General features: G+C 44.9%; 1 protein-coding gene across 1 annotated transcript in view; it reads left to right on the forward strand.

The window, feature by feature from the left end:
- The first annotated feature begins 57 nt into the window (after positions 1-57).
- Positions 58-21,635, forward strand: part of LOC123803159 (uncharacterized) — a 46,694-nt gene continuing 25,116 nt past the window's right edge. Inside the window, exons 1-5 of the mRNA XM_045814422.2 lie at positions 58-8,810; positions 11,402-11,473; positions 16,689-16,760; positions 20,568-20,639; positions 21,343-21,423. Of these exons, the coding sequence (XP_045670378.2) occupies positions 181-8,810; positions 11,402-11,473; positions 16,689-16,760; positions 20,568-20,639; positions 21,343-21,423 (8,927 nt within the window). The 5' untranslated portion in view covers positions 58-180. The remainder of the gene's footprint in view (positions 8,811-11,401; positions 11,474-16,688; positions 16,761-20,567; positions 20,640-21,342; positions 21,424-21,635) is intronic.

Genomic DNA, 21,635 nt, shown 5'->3' on the forward strand with positions numbered 1-21,635 from the left:
AAAGGTGGCGTAAATAAAGGTGGCGTAAATAAAGGGTGGGACGTCGGCGGGGGAGGGGCGCGCAGTTGCTAACGGTGCGCGCGCGTCACGGGGCTGCCATAACGGTTCGGCTCCCGCTCGGGCGCCGGCGCCCCACTGGCCTGGGTCGCTGCGCCCGGAGCCTCCGAGCCTGCGCGTGTCATGTCCCGGCTGCGCCTCTGGGCCCCACTGCTCCTCCTCACGTGGCAACCATTGTGGCTGCTGGTCCAGGCAGCTCAGCCTCCGGAGTGGGCCCTGGACCCTGCCCAGCTGACCTCCGACCTCCTGGGGCCCACCGAGCCCTGGCCTTCGCCCTCCTCTGAACTCCCGCCCGAATCGCCCCAGGCCCTTACACCCCCAGCGGAGCCGGGGGGCTTTCATTACTTGGGGTCCTCTGCTCCAGCCCAGATGTTGGTCCCGCCTCAGCAGTTGACGGAGACTTTGGTTCCGTTCCTGGACACGGATTCAGTTGGCGAGCTGCCCCCAGAGGCAGATGAGGATCTGAATGACAAGCCAACCCAGCATGAAAGGCTCCCAGAGGTGGTTCCAAGGCTGGGCTGGGATCAGAATCAGACCATAGCTTCACCGCCTCAACTCAAAAGTAAGATTAAAACTGTAGGTCTAGATCAGGCTGAAGATCACCAAGCATTTGAAATACTTGTTCCACCTCTGGATAGTCAGAATTCAAAGGCAACGAAATTTATTGTTTCACCCCCAAACCTGGAGAAAGATCTAGCTGAGCATCGAAGGCTTGCTAAAGTTATTGTTGGAACTCCAAACCAATTTGCAAACAAAGAGCTCCTAGAACAGTTGCAGGATGATTATTCAGATTCTGGTATGGATATCCTATATCCTGAGGAGAACCTACCAATGGGTTTCCTAGGGGAGCCAGATCAACCTCTAAAGCTCCCTGAGGAGGCTGAAATTCCTCCACTCCTGCAGGAGACCCAAAATCATCTAGAGTTCCCTGAGGAAGCTGAATCTTTTTTGCCTCAGGTGGAGGCCCAGGCCCAGCATCCAGAGCCCCCTGAAGAGACAGAAACATCTCCAATTCAGCAGGAGCCTCCATCTCCACCTTCAGAGATCCTTAAGGAAGCTGGAAATTCTGTAAATCCACAGGAGGCCCCAGCTGAGCCTTCAAGTACCCCTGAAGAGGTCGAGTCTTCTTCAGTCCAGCAGGAAGCCTCAGCTCAACCTACAGAGGCCCCTGAGGAAGTAGAACCTTCAACCCCTCAGGAGGCCCCAGCTCAACCTCCAGAGCCATCTGAGATGGTACCTCAACCGATAGCACATGAGGTAAATGTGCCGTCTCTAAATCAGAATGAAGCTCAGCAGCCAGGGTTCCACAATGTCACTGTTAAACCTGCGGATCTGGCACTTACCGTAACTCTAACTCAGCCTCCAGAGCGCCCCGAGGAGTCTGAGCCTTCTCCAATCCAGCAGGAGGCTCCAGTTGAGCCTGCAGAGCGCCCCGAGGAGGCCAGGCCCACCCCAGTCCAGCCGGAGGCCCCAGTTCAGCCAGCAGAGCGCCCCGAGGAGGCCGAGCTCACCCCAGTCCAGCCAGAGGCCCCGGCTCAGCCAGCAGAGCACCCCGAGGAGGCCGGGCCCACCCCAGTCCAGCCGGAGGCCCCGGCTCAGACTGTAGAGCTCCCCGAAGAGGCCGGGCCCACCCCAGTCCAGCTGGAGACCCCAGATCAGCCTGCAGAGCGCCCCGAGGAGGCCGGGCCCACCCCAGTCCAGCCGGAGGTCCCGGCTCAGCCTGCAGAGCGCCCCGAGGAGGCCGGGCCCACCCCAGTCCAGCCGGAGATCCCGGCTCAGCCTGCAGAGCGCCCCGAGGAGGCCGGGCCCACCCCAGTGCAGCCAGAGGCTGCAGCTCAATCTGCAGAGCACCCCGAGGAGGCTGGGCCCACCCCAGTCCAGCCGGAGGTCCCGGCTCAGCCAGCAGAGCGCCCCGAGGAGGCCGGGCCCACCCCAGTCCAGCCGGAGGCCCCAACTCTAGTTCCAGAGTTTCCTATGGAGGATCTACCTCAAATTTCAGTAAGTGATGACATGATGAGTCCAACTATAGGTCAGTATCCAGCTTATTTAATGTTTCCCAGTGTTACACGTAAACCTGCGGACGTGGAACTGACCGTAACTCCAGAGCCTAAGGATGTTGAATCTTCTACAGCCCAACAGGAGGCTCCACCTCAGCCTCTTGAGCATACTGAGGAGGCAGAACCTTCTCCAACGCAGCAAGAGACCTCAGCTAAGCCTCCAGAGGAGGTTGAGCCTTCGAGTGAGCAGGAGCAACCAGGTCAGCCTTCTGAGTCTCCTGGGGGGATTGAACCTTTTCTAACTCAGCAGGAGACCCCAGCTCAGCCCTCAGAACCTCCTGAGGAAGCTAAGCCTCCAAGCGTACAGGAACCACCAGCTCCGCTTTCTGAGTCTAGTGGGGAATTTGAACTTTCTCTGACTCAGCAGGAGACCCCAGCTCAGCCTACAGAGCATCCTGAGGAGGTAAAACCTGCAACTCAGCATGGTCCCTCAGCTCCGCTTCCAGAGCCTTTTGGAGAAGCTGAACCTTCCTCAAGCCAGGAGGAGGCCTCAGCTCAGCCTGCAGAGCTCCCTAATGAGGCAGAATCTTCAATCCAGCAGGAGACCCCAGCTCAGTCTCCAGGAGAGATAGAATCTTCACCAACTGTCCAAAACCAACCATCTCAGCCTCCAGGGCTGCCTTCTGGGGAGGTGGAACCTTCTCCAACTCAGCAGGAGGGCCCAGCTCAACCTCTGGGGCATCATGAGGTGACAGTTTTGCCTCCAGGTCACCATCATGTTCAACATTTAAACCCGTTCAATGTCAGTGTTAAACCTGCAGATGTACAGGTTACCATAACACCAGAACCCACTACAGAGGTGGGACCTTTGCCAGGTCAGCATGAGGCTGCCGCTCAGCTCTCTGTGCCCCTTAATGTGGAACCTTTTGCCACCCAGCAGGAAGCCCCAACTCTGCCTCCACAGTCCCCTGAGGAGGCTGAACCTTTGCCAGTTCAACAGGAGACTCCAACTGAATCCCCAGAATCTGCCACACAGGAGCAACCTCCAACACAGCAGGAAACCCCAGTTCAGCATCCAGAGTATCCTGGAGAAGTTAAACCTCCTCCAGCCCAACAGGAGGTCCTGGCTCAGCAATCACAGGCCCCTGAGGAGGGTGAACCATCTTCAACCCAGGAGGAGGCCCTGGCCAAACCTCCAGAGACCCAGGAAGCGGGTGAACCTTCTCCACCCCAGCAGGAGCCCCTAGCTGAGCTTCCACAGACCCCTGTAGAGGCTGAACCTTCCTCAATACAGGAGGAGAGCCAGGGTCATCATCCACAGACTCCTGAGAAAGTTAAACCTTCAATCCAGCAGGAGGCCCCAGTCCAGCATCTACAGGCCCCTGAGGAGGGAGAACCATCTCCATCCCAGGAGGAGGCTCCAGCTCAATTTCCACAGACCCCTGAGAAGGGTGAATCTTCAACCCAGGAGGAGAGCCAGGGTCAGCATCCACAAACCTCTGAGGAGGTTGCGCCTTCTCCAACCCAACAAGAAGCTCCAGCTCAGCACCCTCAGGTCCCAGAGGAGGGTGAGCCTTCTCCAACTCAGCCAGAGACCCCAACTCAGTATCCAGAGTCTCTGGAGGGGATTGAACTTCCTCCGGTCCAGTCAGAGTCCCCAGTTCAGCATCAAAATCCCCTTGGGGAGGTTAAACCTTCTGCAACCCATCAGGAGGCCCCAAGTCAGCATCTACAGACCTCTGAGGAAATTAATCCTTCTGCCACCCAGCAGGAAGCCACAGCTCAGCATCCAGAGCTTTCTGGTGAGGATGAACCTTCTCCAACCCAACAGGAGGTCCCAGCTCACTCTCCAGAGCATCATGTGGTAACAGCTTTTCCTCTAGGTCAGAGTCAAGCTCAGCTTCCGCCGTTGCCCAATGTCACTGTTAAACCTGTGGATCTGGCACTTACCATAACTCCAGAGTCCACTAATGAGGTTGAAACTTCTCTACCCCAACAAGAGGCCTCAGCTCAGTCTGCAGAGTCCCCCGGGCAGTTGGAACCTTCTCCAGTCCAGCAGGAGGTCCCAGATCAGGGTCCAGCCCCCCCTGAAAATGTTGAACCTTCTCCAGTCCAGCAGGGAGTCCCAACTCAGCCTGAAGATCTTCCTGAGGAAATTGAACTTTCTTCAATCCAGCAAGAGGTCCCAGATCAGCATCCAGCACCCCCTGAAAATGTTGAACCTTCTCCAGTCCAGCAGGGAGTCCCAGCTCAGCCTGAAGGTCTTCCTGAGGAAATTGAACTTCCTCCAAGCCAGCAGTGGAGCTCATCTCTGTCTCAAGTGCCTGTTGCGGGTGTAGAAACTTCTCCACTCCAGCATGCAGTCCCAGTTCAGCATCCAGAGCCCAATGAGGGGATCAGGACTCCTCCAGTTCATGAGCACACAGCTCAGCCTCCAGAGTCCTCTACAGATGTTGTATCTCAGCCTCCAGTACATGATGAGGTGACATTCTCGCCTCTAGGTCCTGGTGGAGCTCAGCATCCAGTGTTGCCCAATATCACAGTTAAACCTGCAGATCTGGAGGTTTCCATAACTCCAGTGCCAACTAAGGTTGAACATTCTTCAGTGCAGCAGGAGGTCCTGGCTCAGGCTCCAGTTCCCCTGGAGCAGGTTGAATTTTCTTCAACCCAGTCCAAGCCTCTTTCCCAGTCTCCGGAGATCCCCGAAGATGAATCTCCTCCAGGCCAACAAGAGCTCATAGCTCAGACTCCAGACCCTCCTAAGGAGATGGAACCTGCTTCAGGCCAACAGGAGGTCCCAGCTGAGCCACCAGAGCCCCCTAAGGAGATTGAACCATCTGCAAATGAACATGCAGTCTCAGCTCATCCTCCAAAGCCCACTGAGGAGGTCAAACCTCCAACCCAGCCGGAGGCTCCAGCTCAGTCCCCTATCCCCCAGCAGGCCCCAGCTTTATCTCTGGAGCCCCCTAAGGAGGTAGAACCTTCTCCCACCCAGCCTGAGGCCCCATCTCAGCCTCCAGAGCCCCCTGAGAAGGTAGAACCATCTCCAGCCCAGCAGGAAGTCCCAGCTCAGCCTTCAGAGCCCCCTAATGAGGCAGAATCTTCAACCCAGCAGGAGGCCCCAGCTCAGTCTCCAGTTCACCAACAGGCCCTAGCTATATCTCCTCAGCCCCCTAAGGAGATAGAACCATCTCCAACCCAGCAGGAGGCCCCAGCTCAGTCCCCTGTCCCCCAGCAGGCCCCAGCTGTATCTCCGGAGCCCCCTAAGGAGGTAGAACCTTCTCCCACCCAGACTGAGGCTCCGTCTCAGCCTCCAGAGCCCCCTGAGAAGATAGAACCATCTCCAGCCCAGCAGGAAGTCCCAGCTCAGCCTTCAGAGCCCCCTAATGAGGCAGAATCTTCTCCAACTCAGCAGGAGGCCCCGGCTCAGTCCCCTGTCCCCCAGCAGTCCCCAGCTGTATCTCCTGAGCCCCCTAAGGAGGTAGAACCTTCCACACAGCCAGAGACCCCGGCTCAGCCTTCAGAGCCCCCTGAGAAGGTAGAACCATCTCCAGCCCAGCAGGAAGCCCCAGCTCAGCCTTCAGAGCGCCCTAATGAGTCAGAATCTTCTCCAACTCAGCAGGAGGCCCCAGCTGTATCCCCTACGCCCCCTAAGGAGGTAGAACCATCTCCAACACAGCTGGAGGCCCCATCTCAGCCTCCAGAGCCCCCTGAGAAGGTAGAACCATCTCCAGCCCAACAGGAAGCCCCAGCTCAGCCTTCAGAGCCCCCTAATGAGGCAGAACCTTCTCCAACCCAGCAGGAGGCCCCAGCTCAGTCCCCTGTCCCCCAGCAGGCCCCAGCTATATCCCCTGAGCCCCCTAAAGAGGTGGAACCTTCTCCCACTCAGCAGGAGGCCCCACCTCAGCTTTCAGAGCCCCCTGAGAAGGTAGAACCATCTTCAGTCCAGCAGGAGGCCCCAGCTCAGCCTTTAGAGCTCCCTAATGAGGCAGAATCTTCTCCAACCCAGCAGGAGGCCCCAGCTCAGTCCCCTGTCCCCCAGCAGGCCCCAGCTACATCCCCTGAGCCCCCTAAGGAGGTGGAACCTTCTCCCACACAGCAGGAGTCCCCAGCTCAGCCTTCAGAGCCCCCTGAGAGGGTAGAACCATCTCCAGTCCAGCAGGAAGCCCCAGCTCAGCCTTTAGAGCTCCCTGACAAAGTGGAACCTTTTCCAGTCTCTCAAGAGACCCATTCTCAGCTTCCACAGTCTACCGAGAAGGTGGAATCCTCTCCAGTCCTGCAAGAAGCCCCATCTCTACCTCTGGAGCCCCTTAAGGAGGTAGAACCTTCTCCAACCCAGCAGGAGTCTGCAACTCAGCCTCCAGAGCCACCTAAGGAGTTTGTAGCCCAACCTCCAGTCCATAATGAGGTGACAGTTCCACCTCCAGGACAAGATCAAGCTCAGCATTCAAACTTGCCCAGTGCCACTGTTAAACCTGTTGACCTGGAGCTTACTGTAACTCCAAAACCTACTACAGAGGCTGAGCATTCTACGGCCCTGCAGCAGACTCTAGCTAGTCCAGAGGACCCCGAGGTGACACTTCCACATCCAGAGCATGTTCAGGCTCAGCAACCAAATTTTACTGAAGTCACAGTTCAACCTTTGGACCTGGAGCTTACCATAACTCCAGAACCCATTACAGAGGTTGAACCTCCAACCATGCAGGAGACCCCAGATCAGCCTTCAGAGCCACCTAAGGAGGTTGTAGTTCAGCCTCCAGTGTACCAGGAGGCGGCAGTTCCTACTCTGGGTCAGGATCAAGCTCGGCATCTATCATTACCCAATATAACAGTTCAACCTTTCGACCTGGAGGTTACCGTAACTCCAGAACCCACTACAAAGGTTGAACATTCTACAGCCTTGAAGAAAACTACAGCTCCTCCAAAGGACCTTGAAGTGACATTTGCACACCCAGAGCAGGTTCAGGCTCAGCGCCCAACCTTGACTGAAGTCACAGTTCAGCCTTTGGACCTGGGGCTTACCGTCACTCCAGAATTCACTAAGGAGACTGAACTCTCTCTACATATGCAGGAGACCCCAATTCAGCCTCTAGAGCCACCTAAGGAGGTTGTTGTAGCTCAGTCTCCAGTATATCAGGAGGAGACTGTTCCAACACCAGGTCAGGATCAAGGTCAGCATCCAGCATCACCCAGCATCACATTTCATCATGTGGACTTGGGGCTTACCATTACCCCAGAAGCTATTACAGAAGTTGAACATTCTACAACCCTGAAAAAGACTACAGCTCCTCCAAAAGACCTTGAGGTGACACTTGCACGTTCAGAGCAGGTTCAGTCTCACCGTCCAACCTTAAATCAAGTCACAATTAAACCTTTGGACCTGGAACTTACCATAACTCCAGAATCTACTACGGAGGTTGAACCTCCTCCAGCCATGCATGAGACCCCAGATCAGCCTCCAGAGCCACCTAAGGAACTTGTAGCTCAACCTTCCATATATCAAGAGGCAGCAGTTCCAACACCACGTCATGATCAAGCTCAGCATCTGTGGTCACCAAATGTGACAGTTCAACCTTTGGACCTGGAGCTTACCATAACTCCAGAATCTACTACAGAGGTTAAACAGTCTACAACCCTGCAGCAGACTACAGCTCCTCCAAAGGACCTTGAGATGACATTTCCACAGTCAGAGCAGGTTCAGGTTCAGCATCCAACCTTAAATAAAGTCACAGTTCAACCTTTGGACCTGGGGCTTACCATAACTCCAGAACCTACTACAGAGACCGAACCTCCTTCAACCGTGCAAGAGACCCCAACTCAGCCTCCAGAGCCACCTAAGGAGGTTGTAGTTCGATATCCATTCCATCAGGAGGTGACGGCTCCAACTCCAAATAAGGATCAAGGTCAGCATCCAGCGTCACCCAGCACCACATTTCAACATGTGGACTTGGGGCTTAGCATTACTCCAGAACGTATTACAGAGGCTGAACATTCTACAACCACGAAGAAGACTACAGCTCCTCCTCCAAAGGACCTTGAGATGACACTTGCACATCCAGAACAGATTCAGGGTCAACATCCAAACCTGACTGAAGTCACAGTTCCACCTATGGACCTGGAAATTACTGTAACTGCAGGATCCAATATGGAGGTTGAGCCTTCTCCAACTGTGCAAGAGACCCCAACTCAGCCTCCAGAGCCACCTAAGGAGGTTGTAGTTCGATATCCATTCCATCAGGAGGTGACGGCTCCAACTCCAAGTAAGGATCAAGGTCAGCATCCAGCGTCATCCAGCACCACATTTCGTCATGTGGGCTTGGGGCTTAGCATTACCCCAGAACGTATTACAGAGGCTGAACATTCTACAACCACGAAGAAGACTACAGCTCCTCCTCCAAAGGACCTTGAAGTGACACTTGCAGAACAGGCTCAGAGTCAACATCCAAATCTGACTGAAGTCACAGTTCCACCTATGGATCTGGAAATTACTGTAAGTCCTCAACCAGAGTCATCTGAGACAGTGTTTCCCCCAACGACCCAGCATTCAGTGGTGCATTTTGTAAATTATACCCCGGAAAGGGCATACACAGCTTTAACTGAGCAACCAGAAGAGAATGCTACCATGAACATCAACATATGTGAGCTCTGTACCTGCAAAAATGAGACGCTGTCGTGTACTGGTTTCAGCCCAAAGCAGAGGCTCCGCAGAGTGCCTGTGCCGGAGCGTAACATCTACAACGGCACCTTCACCATCTTGTAAGAATTGCCTTTCCTCCTTTGTTCTCTGCCTCCTGCTTGACATGGCAGCCTTTTCTTTGAGGTCTTCCTGGGCCTTCCTCATCTCCCCAACCCGTGTTGATTTTCTGTTTTTACTTTTTCTTTGTCACCTATCCCTTATCCTCATTTTGTTGTTTGCTATTGTTTCCCCTTCTCCAATCTTTTACTTGGAATTGCCCTTATTCCTTTTTCTTATCCATTTTTTTATCCCCATCATTTCATTCCTTAACCTCTCCTCTCCCATTTTTGCTCCACCCTCTTTATAGCAACATGTCCCTCTCTCCATCTCCTTGGTGGTGATACAACAAAGTGGTTAAGAGTAGAGATTCTGGAACTAGGCTGCCTGGGTTTGAACTGAGGTCTGTCACTTAACAGCTTTTGACTCAATTTCCTTTTCTATAAAATGGAGATTATGATAGTACCATCTCGTGGGATTATTGTGAAGTTTAGATGAGTCAGTACATACAAAGCACTTATATCGGTGCCTAGCATATATATGAGTGTTAGCTCTTTTTATTTGACTCCTCAGTTATGTTCAGAACTCATCTTTGTCCCCTGACCTTCTATATATAGCACCTATTTTGTGCCTAGCCCAGGACTCAGTACTGTGGGAACCATGCAAGTATGACATTGTCTTTAGAACATGAAATGATAGGTGAGAAGAAAGGAAATAGGCATAGAAAGGGAGGTGACCTATGATTAAGTACAGACTGAGATGCTCTAATTCACCAGAATCTGTAATCAATAGAGTGTGGGGGTGAGGGAACGCTGCATGGATAAGCTAAAACTTTAGCTGAGACTTAAAGAGTGGCTATGATTTGTTAAACAGAGCAAAAGTAAACAAAGCCATGGCTGCAAGAATGATCAGGAATTAAGAATTAGGTTAGGAGGGGCGCCTGGGTGGCTCAGCCGTTAAGCATCTGCCTTTGGCTCAGGTCATGATCGCAGGGTCCTGGGATCGAACCCCGCATAGGGCTCCCTGCTCGAGGGGAAGCCTGCTTCTCCCTCTCACACTTCCCCTGCTTGTGTTCCCTCTCTCACTCTCTCTGTCAAATAAATAAATAAAATCTTTTTTTTTTTTTTTTAAGAATTAGGTTAGGAAGCACTGAAAGATACGATTATGAAAACCCTTGACTATCAGTCAGAGGGGTATGAAAGTTACACTCTGAGATATAGAGAGCCACTGAAAGTTTTCCAGCCAAAGATACATATCATTAAAACAAGAGGATTGTTTTTGATTCCCTCTGTAGAGTGATCTAGAGAGGAGAGCTTGATCTAGGGAGACCAGATAGAATGCCCTAACAAAAGCTGGGAGTAAAGTGACAAGGGGTCAGATCAGAGTGGCTGTGATAGGAGTAGAAAGAAAACCCTGAGAGCACCGCAAAGGAAGAAGTGACAAGACTGAGTAACTAATGAGAGTAGCAGGTAGGGTGTGTCCAGGAAAGAGAAAAATGAAGTATGACTCTCGAAGTTTCTGTCCTGGATGAGCAGAACGGTGGCGGTAGAACAGGTGGAAACAGCAGTTGGGAAGGAGAGCCAGTATGAGGGGAGGTAAGTTCAGCCTCAGGCATCTTTTATCAAGGAACATAAAGCAATCAGAAGTCTTCTGGTTGACCGGAAATGGCCACTAGGCAGATGGGCAGATGGGTACCTGTTATGCCTTATTTCTGACTCCCCTGAAAAAATGTGTATGTAAACCGAGTAGGTAAGTTGTTGCTGAGGAAAGAGGACAAAGCTAAAGATTCAAAGTCATACATAGAATTAGCGGTTGAAACTGAGTCTCAGGCATTTCATAGCTTCTTCTTTTAAACACATGCGACTCCTGGATACATTCTCACTGGATTGTTTTGTTTTTTGTTTGTTTTTTTGTTTGTTTTTTAATGTCACAAGCATATAGGATAAAATGTGAATATCCCACCGCACCCTCCCTACCACCCGTAAGATAACTCCTGTTACCATTTTGATATGTGTCCTTCCTTCCCATCGCTTTCCATTGCAATTTTTCCCCTCATGGGGTAATACTTTTTATTCCCTGCTCAGTGATTTGTTGCCTTTCCCTATGCAGTATGTCTAAGAAATCTCTCCATATTCGTTCCTTTAATTTCTAACTTCCCTATCCTTCTAACAGCTGGACAGATTTCAACAGAGGGCACAGAGCCAAAACTTTGGTGTTGCCTGGCTTACGATTTCTTTACCTTTGTTTGCTGATAATGTTACATTTTTGCCATGTTTCTGTTGAATTATTATTTTCTCACTGATTTACGGAAGGAGCCATTTTAGACACATAAGTGATTTTGGAAAAAATACTTATATTCAAAGTAATTAACTGGCATTATCTGTCCATTGGAGAGATAGGAAGTTCAGGTTCTAGGGAGATGCCTTGTTTGTGCCAGTGCCCCCCCATCATCTCTTTATTAATTGTGCAAACTGGGATGCTGATAGCTGTGGAAATTAGAAAGCTGGTATTTTCTGCATTTGAATATTCCCCACAAGTTTGCCAATGCTACTTTTATTTATTCTGTTCATTCTTTTCCTACCTATTCAAGGATCTGAACTGTGTTTCTTCACAGAAATTTCCAAGGAAATTCTATTTCTTACATTGATGAAAATGTATGGAAGGCATACCGTTGGGCTGAGAAACTGTGAGTATATTCTCTCCAAATACAAATACAAAAAACTTAACTGCACTCTCAGATCCTTCTGGGTCCAGAATTTTGAAGTCAGTAGCTCTGAAGAAAGGTATTTCTCCCTCCATAACTGCAATTGATTGCAGTTCTATGTTTATTTTTAAAAATTAAATTTGGCAGTCTCTCTTTAAAATTAATCGAAACTTATTTTCCATTATACAAGGAATACATGATTATATTCTCAATATATAAAAATGAAAGAATAGATATAGTGAACATCCGCCTTGTATTCTGATCCCCCATCACCGAGATAGCCACCACTCTGGATTTGGTATATATCCTTCCAGACTTTTTTCCATGCCTTTGTCTACGCACATATTTATAGGCAGCAAAATAGGTTTGTTGTGTGACTTCTTCCTTCCTTCCTTCCGTCCTTCCTTCCTTCCTTTTTTCTCTTTTCTTTTCTTTTCTTTTTTCTTTCTCATGAATGGTAACATCCTGTAACTTGATTCTTTTGCTTCATGGTAGATCTTAGATTTCTTTTCTTCTAGTACATAGGGGGTTACCCCATTCATGTAAACTCCTGCATAATATTCCATAGTATGAATGTATTACAATGTAATAATTCCCCTATTGATGGATGTTTAGACTGTGTCTGGTTTTCTTGTCACGTGCATTGCTGCAACAAACCGCCTCATCCATGCCTCTTTGTGTACACGGGCAGGGATTTCTGGCGAGTGGATATCTAGAAACGGAATTGTTGGGATGAAGACTATGTAGGTGTACAATTCTGACTGTCCTCAAGAAAGTTGTGCCAATTTACACTCCAGCCCACAGCCCACTGGATAGTCTCCATTTCTTGGCTAATCTGATGGGTGAATAAAAGGGGTCTTGTCTGAATTTGAAGTTTTCTGGTTACTTGTAAATTTAAATATCTCTCTATGTTTACTGAACATTTGTATTTCTTGTCTGAATTTTCTGTTCTTTGCCAATTTTTTGTTATCTTTTTTTTTAATTCGTAGAAAAAGTCAATGGAGATACAAGTGCTTTTGGAAAAAATATTACACTTCAAGCAATTAACTGGCATTTTTCATGAGAGCTTGTGTGTTGTATCACTAGTTCAACTTGAGTAGATAAGTCATAAATGACTCCTGAATTAATAATAAAAGACATGATAGTCACAGTAATCTAAAAATAGGGATTATGATCCCCCTAAAGTAGATCCCCCACCCTTAGTCTGACATCTTATTGGTAAAGGAGAAATGCTTCAGAAGCAAGCAATTGGTTTTTTTTTTAATTTTATGAATTTCTTAAATACTACATATAATTTATATTTCCCCATGATAGTGTCTGACTTGGAGATTTTATTTCCTAAACTTGTAAGAAAACTGAAAGTAATTTGGCCGAAAGTAAGTAGGCTGAGGGACAGGAGTAGCAGAAAAACTTTGAATTGTGTACTATATTCCTTTGGAATTGTGAGCCATGTGAATATATATACAACATGTTTTTAAAAAATAAATAGAAATTTAAAAATTAATTTTTAAAAAGCATGTGTTTGGGAGTTTATGTACTAGAACATGAATCTGGTAAGATTTGCAGATTTCTCATTCAGCTTGAGGGTTATACCTTGTAAGGCAGAGGTTCCTCACTATGGATCACTGGTCCCCCAGGGCGGGATTTTTAACCTTTTCTTCTATACATCTGTTTGATGATCTGCAGAAGCCTGTGTTCTCGGGATAATGTTTTAAATGTACAACAATTTAAAATATATATTAAAGGGGCGCCTGGGTGGCACAGCGGTTAAGCGTCTGCCTTCGGCTCAGGGCGTGATCCCGGCGTTATGGGATCGAGCCCCACATCAGGCTCCTCTGCTATGAGCCTGCTTCTTCCTCTCCCACTCCCCCTCCTTGTGTTCCCTCTCTTGCTGGCTGTCTCTATCTCTGTCAAATAAATAAATAAAATCTTTAAAAATAAAATAAAATAAAATATATATTAAAGGAAATTATATTGAAATACAATTTTCAAAATATTTTTTGAAAAAGATTAGTGATATAGCAATAAATCTGCTTCTGTTAACTCATTAAATAACAAGATACAGTGGTAGGTCTAATAACTATTATAACCTCAAGGTAGTGATGAGAATAAATGATATTTTGAGATATCTATCACAAATATGTAATAAATCATTTTATTATCCATCCAAGTTTGGCCCTCTGAATTCAATCCATTCTCCCCACAGACCTGTGCCCTAAAGGGATGATCCACAAATTGAAATCATGTGCACACCTTTGCACATATTCAAGAAAATACCATTTTCTAGGGAGGTCCATAGCTTTTATGAAATTCTCAAAAGGTTCTTGTCTCAAAAGATTGAGATTGAGTCACAAAATAAGGGGTGCGGGTGGAGAAAGACATTTATTATCCTGTAATTGTACTTATCCTCATAAGTGATAATAAATGGATAATTTGTTTTAAATAAAGGTAGTATGTTTGCAAATTGATACCTGTCACTTTTTGAACTCAGTCAGCAAATATTTATGGAGCACCAACTATGTGCCAGGAACTGTTTTACATGTCCGGGATAGAGGCTCAAGAACAAAATCGACCAAATCCCCCGTTCTCGAGGGGTTTACAAATATATAATATGAAAACAAATATGTAAATATAATAAATAGTTATAATTTCAAGTACTGATAAGAAACCTTTAGCCAGATCTCTGTTTTCTAATTTATTATTCAACTACCATTTTTGCTGCTCATAGACTGAGTTTTTTATTAATGATAACACTGTTCATTCATATAATCTTGAGTTGGTTCTTTTTTAATGGATGTACTGTTTACATCTGTCTGAGGATATTAATTATGCTACTCTAAAATCCTCTTGGGCTTTCCCCGTTAACTCTGATTCGTTGGCTTTGAGCTCTTAAATTGGTTTTTATTTTCTGTTCTTAACGGAGTTTGCTTTCTGACACTGTTTGGTCATTCCTGAGTGCAATTTATCTGTGTGGTTGAGATTCTACCGCTTCTGTTTTCTGGCACTAGGGAAGAGATGGAATGAGCTGCTGGGGTCTGTTTTTCTGTGATGGATTCCCCTAAGAATTAAGGAAGAGGTGGGAGGTGACTTCTAGTGGCGAGTCAGAAAGCTCATTCCCTTCCTCCTGGGTTCTGGGCCCCTGCGCCCTTCCTAACACCAACTGCTCCCAGCTGGAGTAAGACACCCTTTGTTGCCTGGTCCAAGGAGGAGGGATGAGGGGTTGATGTGCTGCCCCTCCCGCAGGATCCCAACTAACCACCCTGTCGGTCGGTTGCTCCAGGGCATTTCTAGTCGGGGAGTTTGTGGAGCTGCTCCTGTGGCTTTGAGCTAAGGTTGTGGATTTTTCGATTTATCTTTTCTATCATTCTTAGGGACTTTGGTGGAGGTTGGAAGGGTAAGACTTGGCATGTTTCAATCTGCCAACTTGAAATAACACAAACTCTTAGGAAAACAATTTTGTACCCCTATTAAATCCTAGAGAAACTTAGGCACATGTGTACCAGGATACAAGTACAAGAATGTTCAAAGCAGCATTGTTTTTAATAACTAAAAACTAGAAAAATCTAGTATCCACCAACATAAGAGTGAAAAAATAAATTGTGGTATAGTCATAAAATTCATTTGAAATATAATGTAAGCCACATAAGTCATCTCAAATTTTCTGTTAGCCACTTAAAAATTAAAAGTAAAAAGACAGAGATGACATAAATGTTAATATATTTTGTTTAGCTCTTATATCCAAAATATTATCATTTCAACATGTAATCATTATATACATTATTAATAAGATTTAAGTCTGCGTTTAAACTGTCTTCAAAATCTCCAAAGTATTTTCATTTCTACATGTAGTCAGTATAAAAACTACTAATGAGAGAGCTTATTATGTTCTTTCTCCTTTACTAACTCTTTGAAATCTCAATTTGGTTGCTAATTTTTTTTATCAGAAATACTTGATCTGTATTTAGATTTCATAAAATTACAGTTGAAAAAGTAACATCACATACCCACATCGTTGCAAGCATAAACATTTTCTAATAACTGTTGAGTATCAGTTTTTTAATTTAAATTTTAAAATAATTGAAATTAATTAAATTAAAAATTCAGCTCATTGTTCACACCAGCCACTCCCAAGTATTCAGTAGCCACATGTAGCAAGACATGCAGTACTAAGCATTGAAATGAACCATCCTCAGCTACATGCAACAATATAACAAATTTACAAGATAATGTTGAATGAAAGAAGCAACACAGAAAATAATACATATAACATGATTCCATTTATATAGAGTTAAAGTTCAAGAAGAGGCAAAACTAAATTATGTTATTTACGGCTGCCATATGATAGGTAAAACTACATTTAAAAAGCAAGGAAATTAGGGGTGCCTGGGTGGCTCGGTTAGTTAAGCATCCAATTCTTGACTTGGGCTCAGGTCATGATCTCAGGGTCGTCGGATAGTGCTCCACGCTCAGTGGGGAGTCTGCTGGAGATCCTTTCTCTCCTTCGCTCTCTGCCCCCCCTTCTCTCCATCTCTCAAATTAATCTTTAAATTTTTTTTTTTAAAAACCAAAAAGCAAGGAAATTATTATTAAAGTCAGGATAGTGGTTACTTCTGGGGAATCAGAGAGAGGGTTGTGATTGGAAGGGGCACACTGGGGGCTTCTGGGATGCTGGCAGGGCTTTTTCTTGACACGAATGGTGTTACATGGGTATTTGCTTGATAATTATTAAACTGAACATTTATTTATGCATATTTTTTTAGTTCTCAAAAATATTTTTTAGTTGGGAAAAAAAATCGAATGGCTTTCCCTACCGCACTGCTATAGTTGTGAATGGGGCTTCCGAATAGAATTTGGGAAAAGAGGAGGAAATGGCAGTTCTGCCAGTGTTGTTGGCACTGAACTGGGTTCTAGCAGAGACTTTGTGATCCAGAGAGTAGGCATTAAATATGCATTTTGGTGCAAAGAGTGGCTAGGGGTCTGTGTGTGTCGGGGGCGGGGGGAGATGGACACAAAGAAGTACATGAAAAGGATTTGAATGGAAACAGAGCAGAGATCAGTACTCCTAAATTAAATAAGAATTAGTGTATTTAGGGGGCACCATTACCCAGGTTTCCCTCCCATATGGAAGTTAGTCCTAGGTAGTAAATAGTTGTAGTTATTTTGCATTTTGAGCAGAAATAACCTTTTCATTTTTCAGAATTCTCAGTGAAAATTATTTGACCGAATTACATAAGGACTCATTTGAAGGCCTGCTATCCCTCCAGTATTTGTAAGTTAATTAATCATTTATTATGACTTTTTAGTTATCTATAAATTAAATATGGGGTTCAAATTAGATAATCATGACAATTTCTTCTAACAATAAAATTCTACAGGTCTGTAAGTCTGTAGGGCCCCAGCCCATCTCTAGCATTAAATATCTTCTATGCATTTTCAGTTTTTTAATTTTATAGACAAGATATAGATAGAGTTATAGAGCAGAAGGGGTCCTGAGGTCTGAGCAGTGATGGACACGCATACGAACCTTGTTGCATAAGTGTTCATCCACCATCTGCTTACACTTATATTTAGTTTATGGCTCATGGGTCAAATCCCGCCCGTGGTCTGTCTTTATACAGCCTATGAGTTAAGAATGATTTTTACATTCTTAAAGGGGTGTGAAAGAGAAAAGAAGAGAAAGAGAAGAATATGCAACAGAGACGGCATGTGGCCTGCAAAGCCCACTATCTGGGCTTTTACTATCTGGCCTTTACAGAAAAGCCTTTGAAAGTTGGTTTAGTAAAATGAGAGGAATTAAAGTTAACCTCAAATTGTCACCTACAGGACAAGAAAATATGGAACACTTACATTAATTTGAATGCCATTAACCCAGAATTTTTTTATAATTTAATCTAAATCAAATATTTAAACATTAAATATTTAAGCAGGTAAATTATGTAAGCGGTATTATCAAGTACATATTAAATTACCAAGAGAACAGATTAAGGATTTCAGTGCGGGAATTCTTATACCAATATTAAAAATAGATGTTTAAAATGATGGTTAAGGGGTACGTGGCTGGCTCAGTTGGTAGAGCAAGCGACTCTGGATCTCAGGGTTGTAGGTTCAAAACCCACGTTGGGTATAGAGATTACTTAAGAAAAATAAAATTTTATAAAAAAATAAAATAAGGGGTGCCTGGGTGGCTCAGGAGGTTAAGTGTCTGCCTTTGGCTCAGGTCATGATCCCAGGGTCCTGGGATCGAGTCCCGTCTTGGGCTTCCTGCTCAGCAAGGAGCCTGCTTCTCCCTCTGCCTGCCACTTCCCCAGCTTGTGCGCTCATGCACTCTCTCTCTTTCTCTCTCACAAATAAAGAAATAAAATCGTCAAAAAATAAAATAAAATGATGTTTAAATGGCATAGTTAGAAATGTTTACAGTAAATAAACATATCAAAAATGCCCCTAACTTCACTAATTACAAAATAAAATCTGTCCAGCCTCATTGTACAGGAAGAAATGCTTGCATGGTATTTCTATGTATTTAGACATACAGAGATACTATGTTCTTTGCTATGAAGGTTCAATTTTTATTCTTTTTTAAAAATTTTTAAAGAAGATTTTATTTATTTATTTGACAGAGAGAAAGAGCATGAGCAGGGGGGAGGAGCAAGGGGAGAGGACTCCCTGTTGAGCAGGGAGCTTGATGCAGGACAGTCTGGGATCATGACCTGAGCTGAAGGCAGATGCTTAACCTACTGAGCCACCCAGGTGCCTGGTTCAATTTTTATTCTTTGTCCATGGCATCCAGAGCTGTGTATGTCATTAATCCTTATTAATGATGCTCTTCAGCAAATAGATTCTTCTTGTAAATATAGAAGGTCTAAGGGTAGTGGGTAAAAAGAGCCTGATATGACAGTAAGAATAGTCCTTTAAATGATCAAACCTTCCAAGTCTTAGGAGACAACCACTCTTGTATTGGTCTTCTTGGATACTGCTGCCATCTGGACTCCACACCTTACAAACACAGTCTGGAAAAAAACAAATGAGATAAATTGCTCAATGGATTAGGCCTTTCATTACTTCTACTATGAAATACTTTGTAAACCAATTATTTCATGTTAGCTGAAGTATTCTCATTCATCTAAAAAAATGTCAATCAAAAGCTAGTATGACAGGCACTGTGCCCAGTATCAGAGGCACACAGATGGTTGAGACAGGCTTCCTACCCTTGTAGGAACTCATGATCTCACAAGGAAAATAAACAGAAGCTCAAACCATAATGTGTAAAGCACTAAGTGGACAAAGTGCTGGAGAGGTGCAGAAGAGGGAGCCATAAAGTCATGAAACTACATTTCTTTTTAAATAGTCATTTTGCTTCTGCTACTCACTACCCAGCTATTTGTTTATTTTATAAATATCTGAGTTTGTTTTATGTCCCTGTGTCAGTTATAAACACAGTAGGCAATGCAGATGAACATAACCAGTCCATACTTTCAAGGAGTTTATGCCCAGAGGAAATGGAATACAAAAATAACTATATTAAAAAGAAATTGGGGTGCCTGCCTGGCTGAGTGGGTAGAGCATGTGACTCCTGATCTTGGGATCATGAGTTCAAGCCCCAGGTTGGGTGTGGAGCCTACTTAAAAAAATTTTTTTTAAAAGGAGGAGGAGGAGGGGAAATGGATATGGGGAATGAAAGATATAAATTGTTTTTGGAACACAGATGAGGGAGAAAAGACTTCACATTGGATCAGGGAAGTTACTAGAGCAATGCTGTTTAAACAGGACCTTGAAGAGCGATTGGGTATCATCAGACAGACATCTTGGGAGGAATAAGCTTGCAAAGGAGAATGGGAGAAAGGCAAAATGCAAGGGAAATATCTTGGGTACCTGTAGAACAGGAGATTAGAGCCAGACCTTCTAGGATTTTGAAGGCCATGGGTAACATGCCAAGCTACTGGGTTATCACAGCAGTGCCCCAGGACGGACTTGAGCCTGCAACAGAGTCACTTGGAGGGCTTGTGTTCTGACACAAGCTTCACCTCCACAGTTACTGGTTTAGTCAGTCTGCAATTAGGGCTGAGAATTTGCATCTTGATTAAGTTCCCAAGTGATGCTGGTATTCGAGAACCACTTCTGGAGAATTAATCGGGTAACTGTGTGCAGGATGCATTAGAAAGGGAGAGCCTGGAGATGGCAAAGCCGATCAGAAGACTAGGTGGAAAGTGAGGGACTAAGCTGAGATCAATGGAAGTAAGAGGGTCAGCTATAATCAAGAATAGGTGTTTTCAAATAAAAACCCAGTACCATGTGGTTTTTTTGTTGTCTCACCACCTGCAACTGAAGCAGTTAATAAATTCATGGACTATTAAGGCAGTATACAACCACAAATGAATTTCTATTAATATAATATAATTCTGAGTTAGTTCAAAGTTATCAGAGGAGTAACTTCCTTTCAAGTTAAATGAAAGGATATCTTTTATTTATTCTGTTATTGAATTGGCCTAGAAAAATAGAACTAAACCAAAAAGGTGTGTTAATGTGAGAATATCCCTTTTTAGAAATTATAATTGTAGGAGTACCTGGGTGGCGCGGTCAGTTGAGCATCTGACTCTTGGTTTCCGCTCCGGTCATGATCTCAGGGTCCTGAAATGGAGCCCTGCACTGGGCTGTGTGCTCAGTGTGGAGTCTGCTTGGGATTCTCTCTCCCTCTGCCCCTCCTACTTGTGCACTCTCTCTCTAAAATAAATAAATCTTTTTTAAAAAGAAATTATAATTAAATGTGGAGATAAAAACTTTGAGCTCATAATCTGGAAATTGATGAGGCCACAAAAGATCCTCTAATCAAGTCTTCTGCTCTCAGGAAAGATTACTTCCAAGACCTATCAAGATCTATAGTAGTAGATTTTATTTACGAAGATTGTGAAGGTGAGGCTCTTTTAAGAGAGGTGAGGACAGAGTTAGGGGCTCTGGAAGGTTCAAATACCAATTCTTGAGATTCAGAGTTTAGGCAAAAGCTACTTATTCAATATGATCATCCTACTAATTAGATATCTAATAGCTAATTGAGGCAATATTTTCCTTTTACTTTTCCTAGAGATTTATCCTGCAATAAAATACAATCTATTGAAAGACGTACATTTGAACCACTACCTTTTTTGCAGTTTATGTAAGTTACAAATATAATTTCATTATATTTGGAATTTTTGTTAAACTTAATTGTAAGCCTCTTTGTTATAATCATTTTGAAATACAATTGAAACTTTATTAGTAGAAAGCTACTAAAATTATGTAGCAAATCTTTTTTGTTTATAGCAAAGATTAGTGTGAGAATTATTATACAGATCAGACCGAATCATCCGAGAGCAGTGGTTCTCAACCAGGCTGATCTTGCACCCACGTGACATCTGGCAGTGTCCAGAGACATCTTTGGTTGTCAGACTGTAGATGAGCTACTGGCATCTAGCGGGCGGAGGCCAGAGATGCCCCTAAACACCCCGCAACGCACAGGGCCGCCCCTCCTCACAAAGACCATCCAACTGTGGCTGTCAGTAGTGCTAACCTTGTGGAACGTTTTTCTAGAGAAATAAAGATTATTCAACACAGGTATTTATCAAACATTTACTGATTTGTATCTAAGGCATCACATGTATAAACATGAAAGTATAAATCTTTCGTGCACATTTTTTTGAAAAGTGAGTCTCTTCCATAGTGAGATTTCTTCAGTGTACAGAGAGAGTGTTGAGGTTATGTTTCATTATATATAAATATGTATAAATTGGAATCTCTGCCAAAGGATAAATGTTCTGAAAGAATATCTTTTGTTCTTCTTCTTTTGCTTGTGTCTTTTTTTTTTTTTTTTCTTTTTTTAGAAATCTTGGTTGCAATTTACTCACAGAACTGAGCTTTGGAACATTTCAGGCCTGGCATGGAATGCAGTTTTTACACAAGTTGTAAGTGAAATAGAAAATGAATACATGTAAAAAAAACTACGTGTAAAAACATCATACAGTTATTGGTTCGGTGGGTGTACTAAGCCCAGTATGAACTCTGAAAAGTAGGTCTTAAAATCTACTCATTTTTCCAAATGAGGAAACTAAGGTACAAAGAGGCCAAGAGACTTGTCTGTCTCATAAATGGCCCTCTCTGCTTTCCCTAGTACTCA

The sequence above is a fragment of the Ursus americanus genome, chromosome 23 (genome assembly GCF_024610735.1).
Source record: "Ursus americanus isolate L20-20 chromosome 23, mUrsAme1.1.p, whole genome shotgun sequence".
In the NCBI taxonomy this organism is placed as follows: Eukaryota; Metazoa; Chordata; class Mammalia; order Carnivora; family Ursidae; genus Ursus; species Ursus americanus.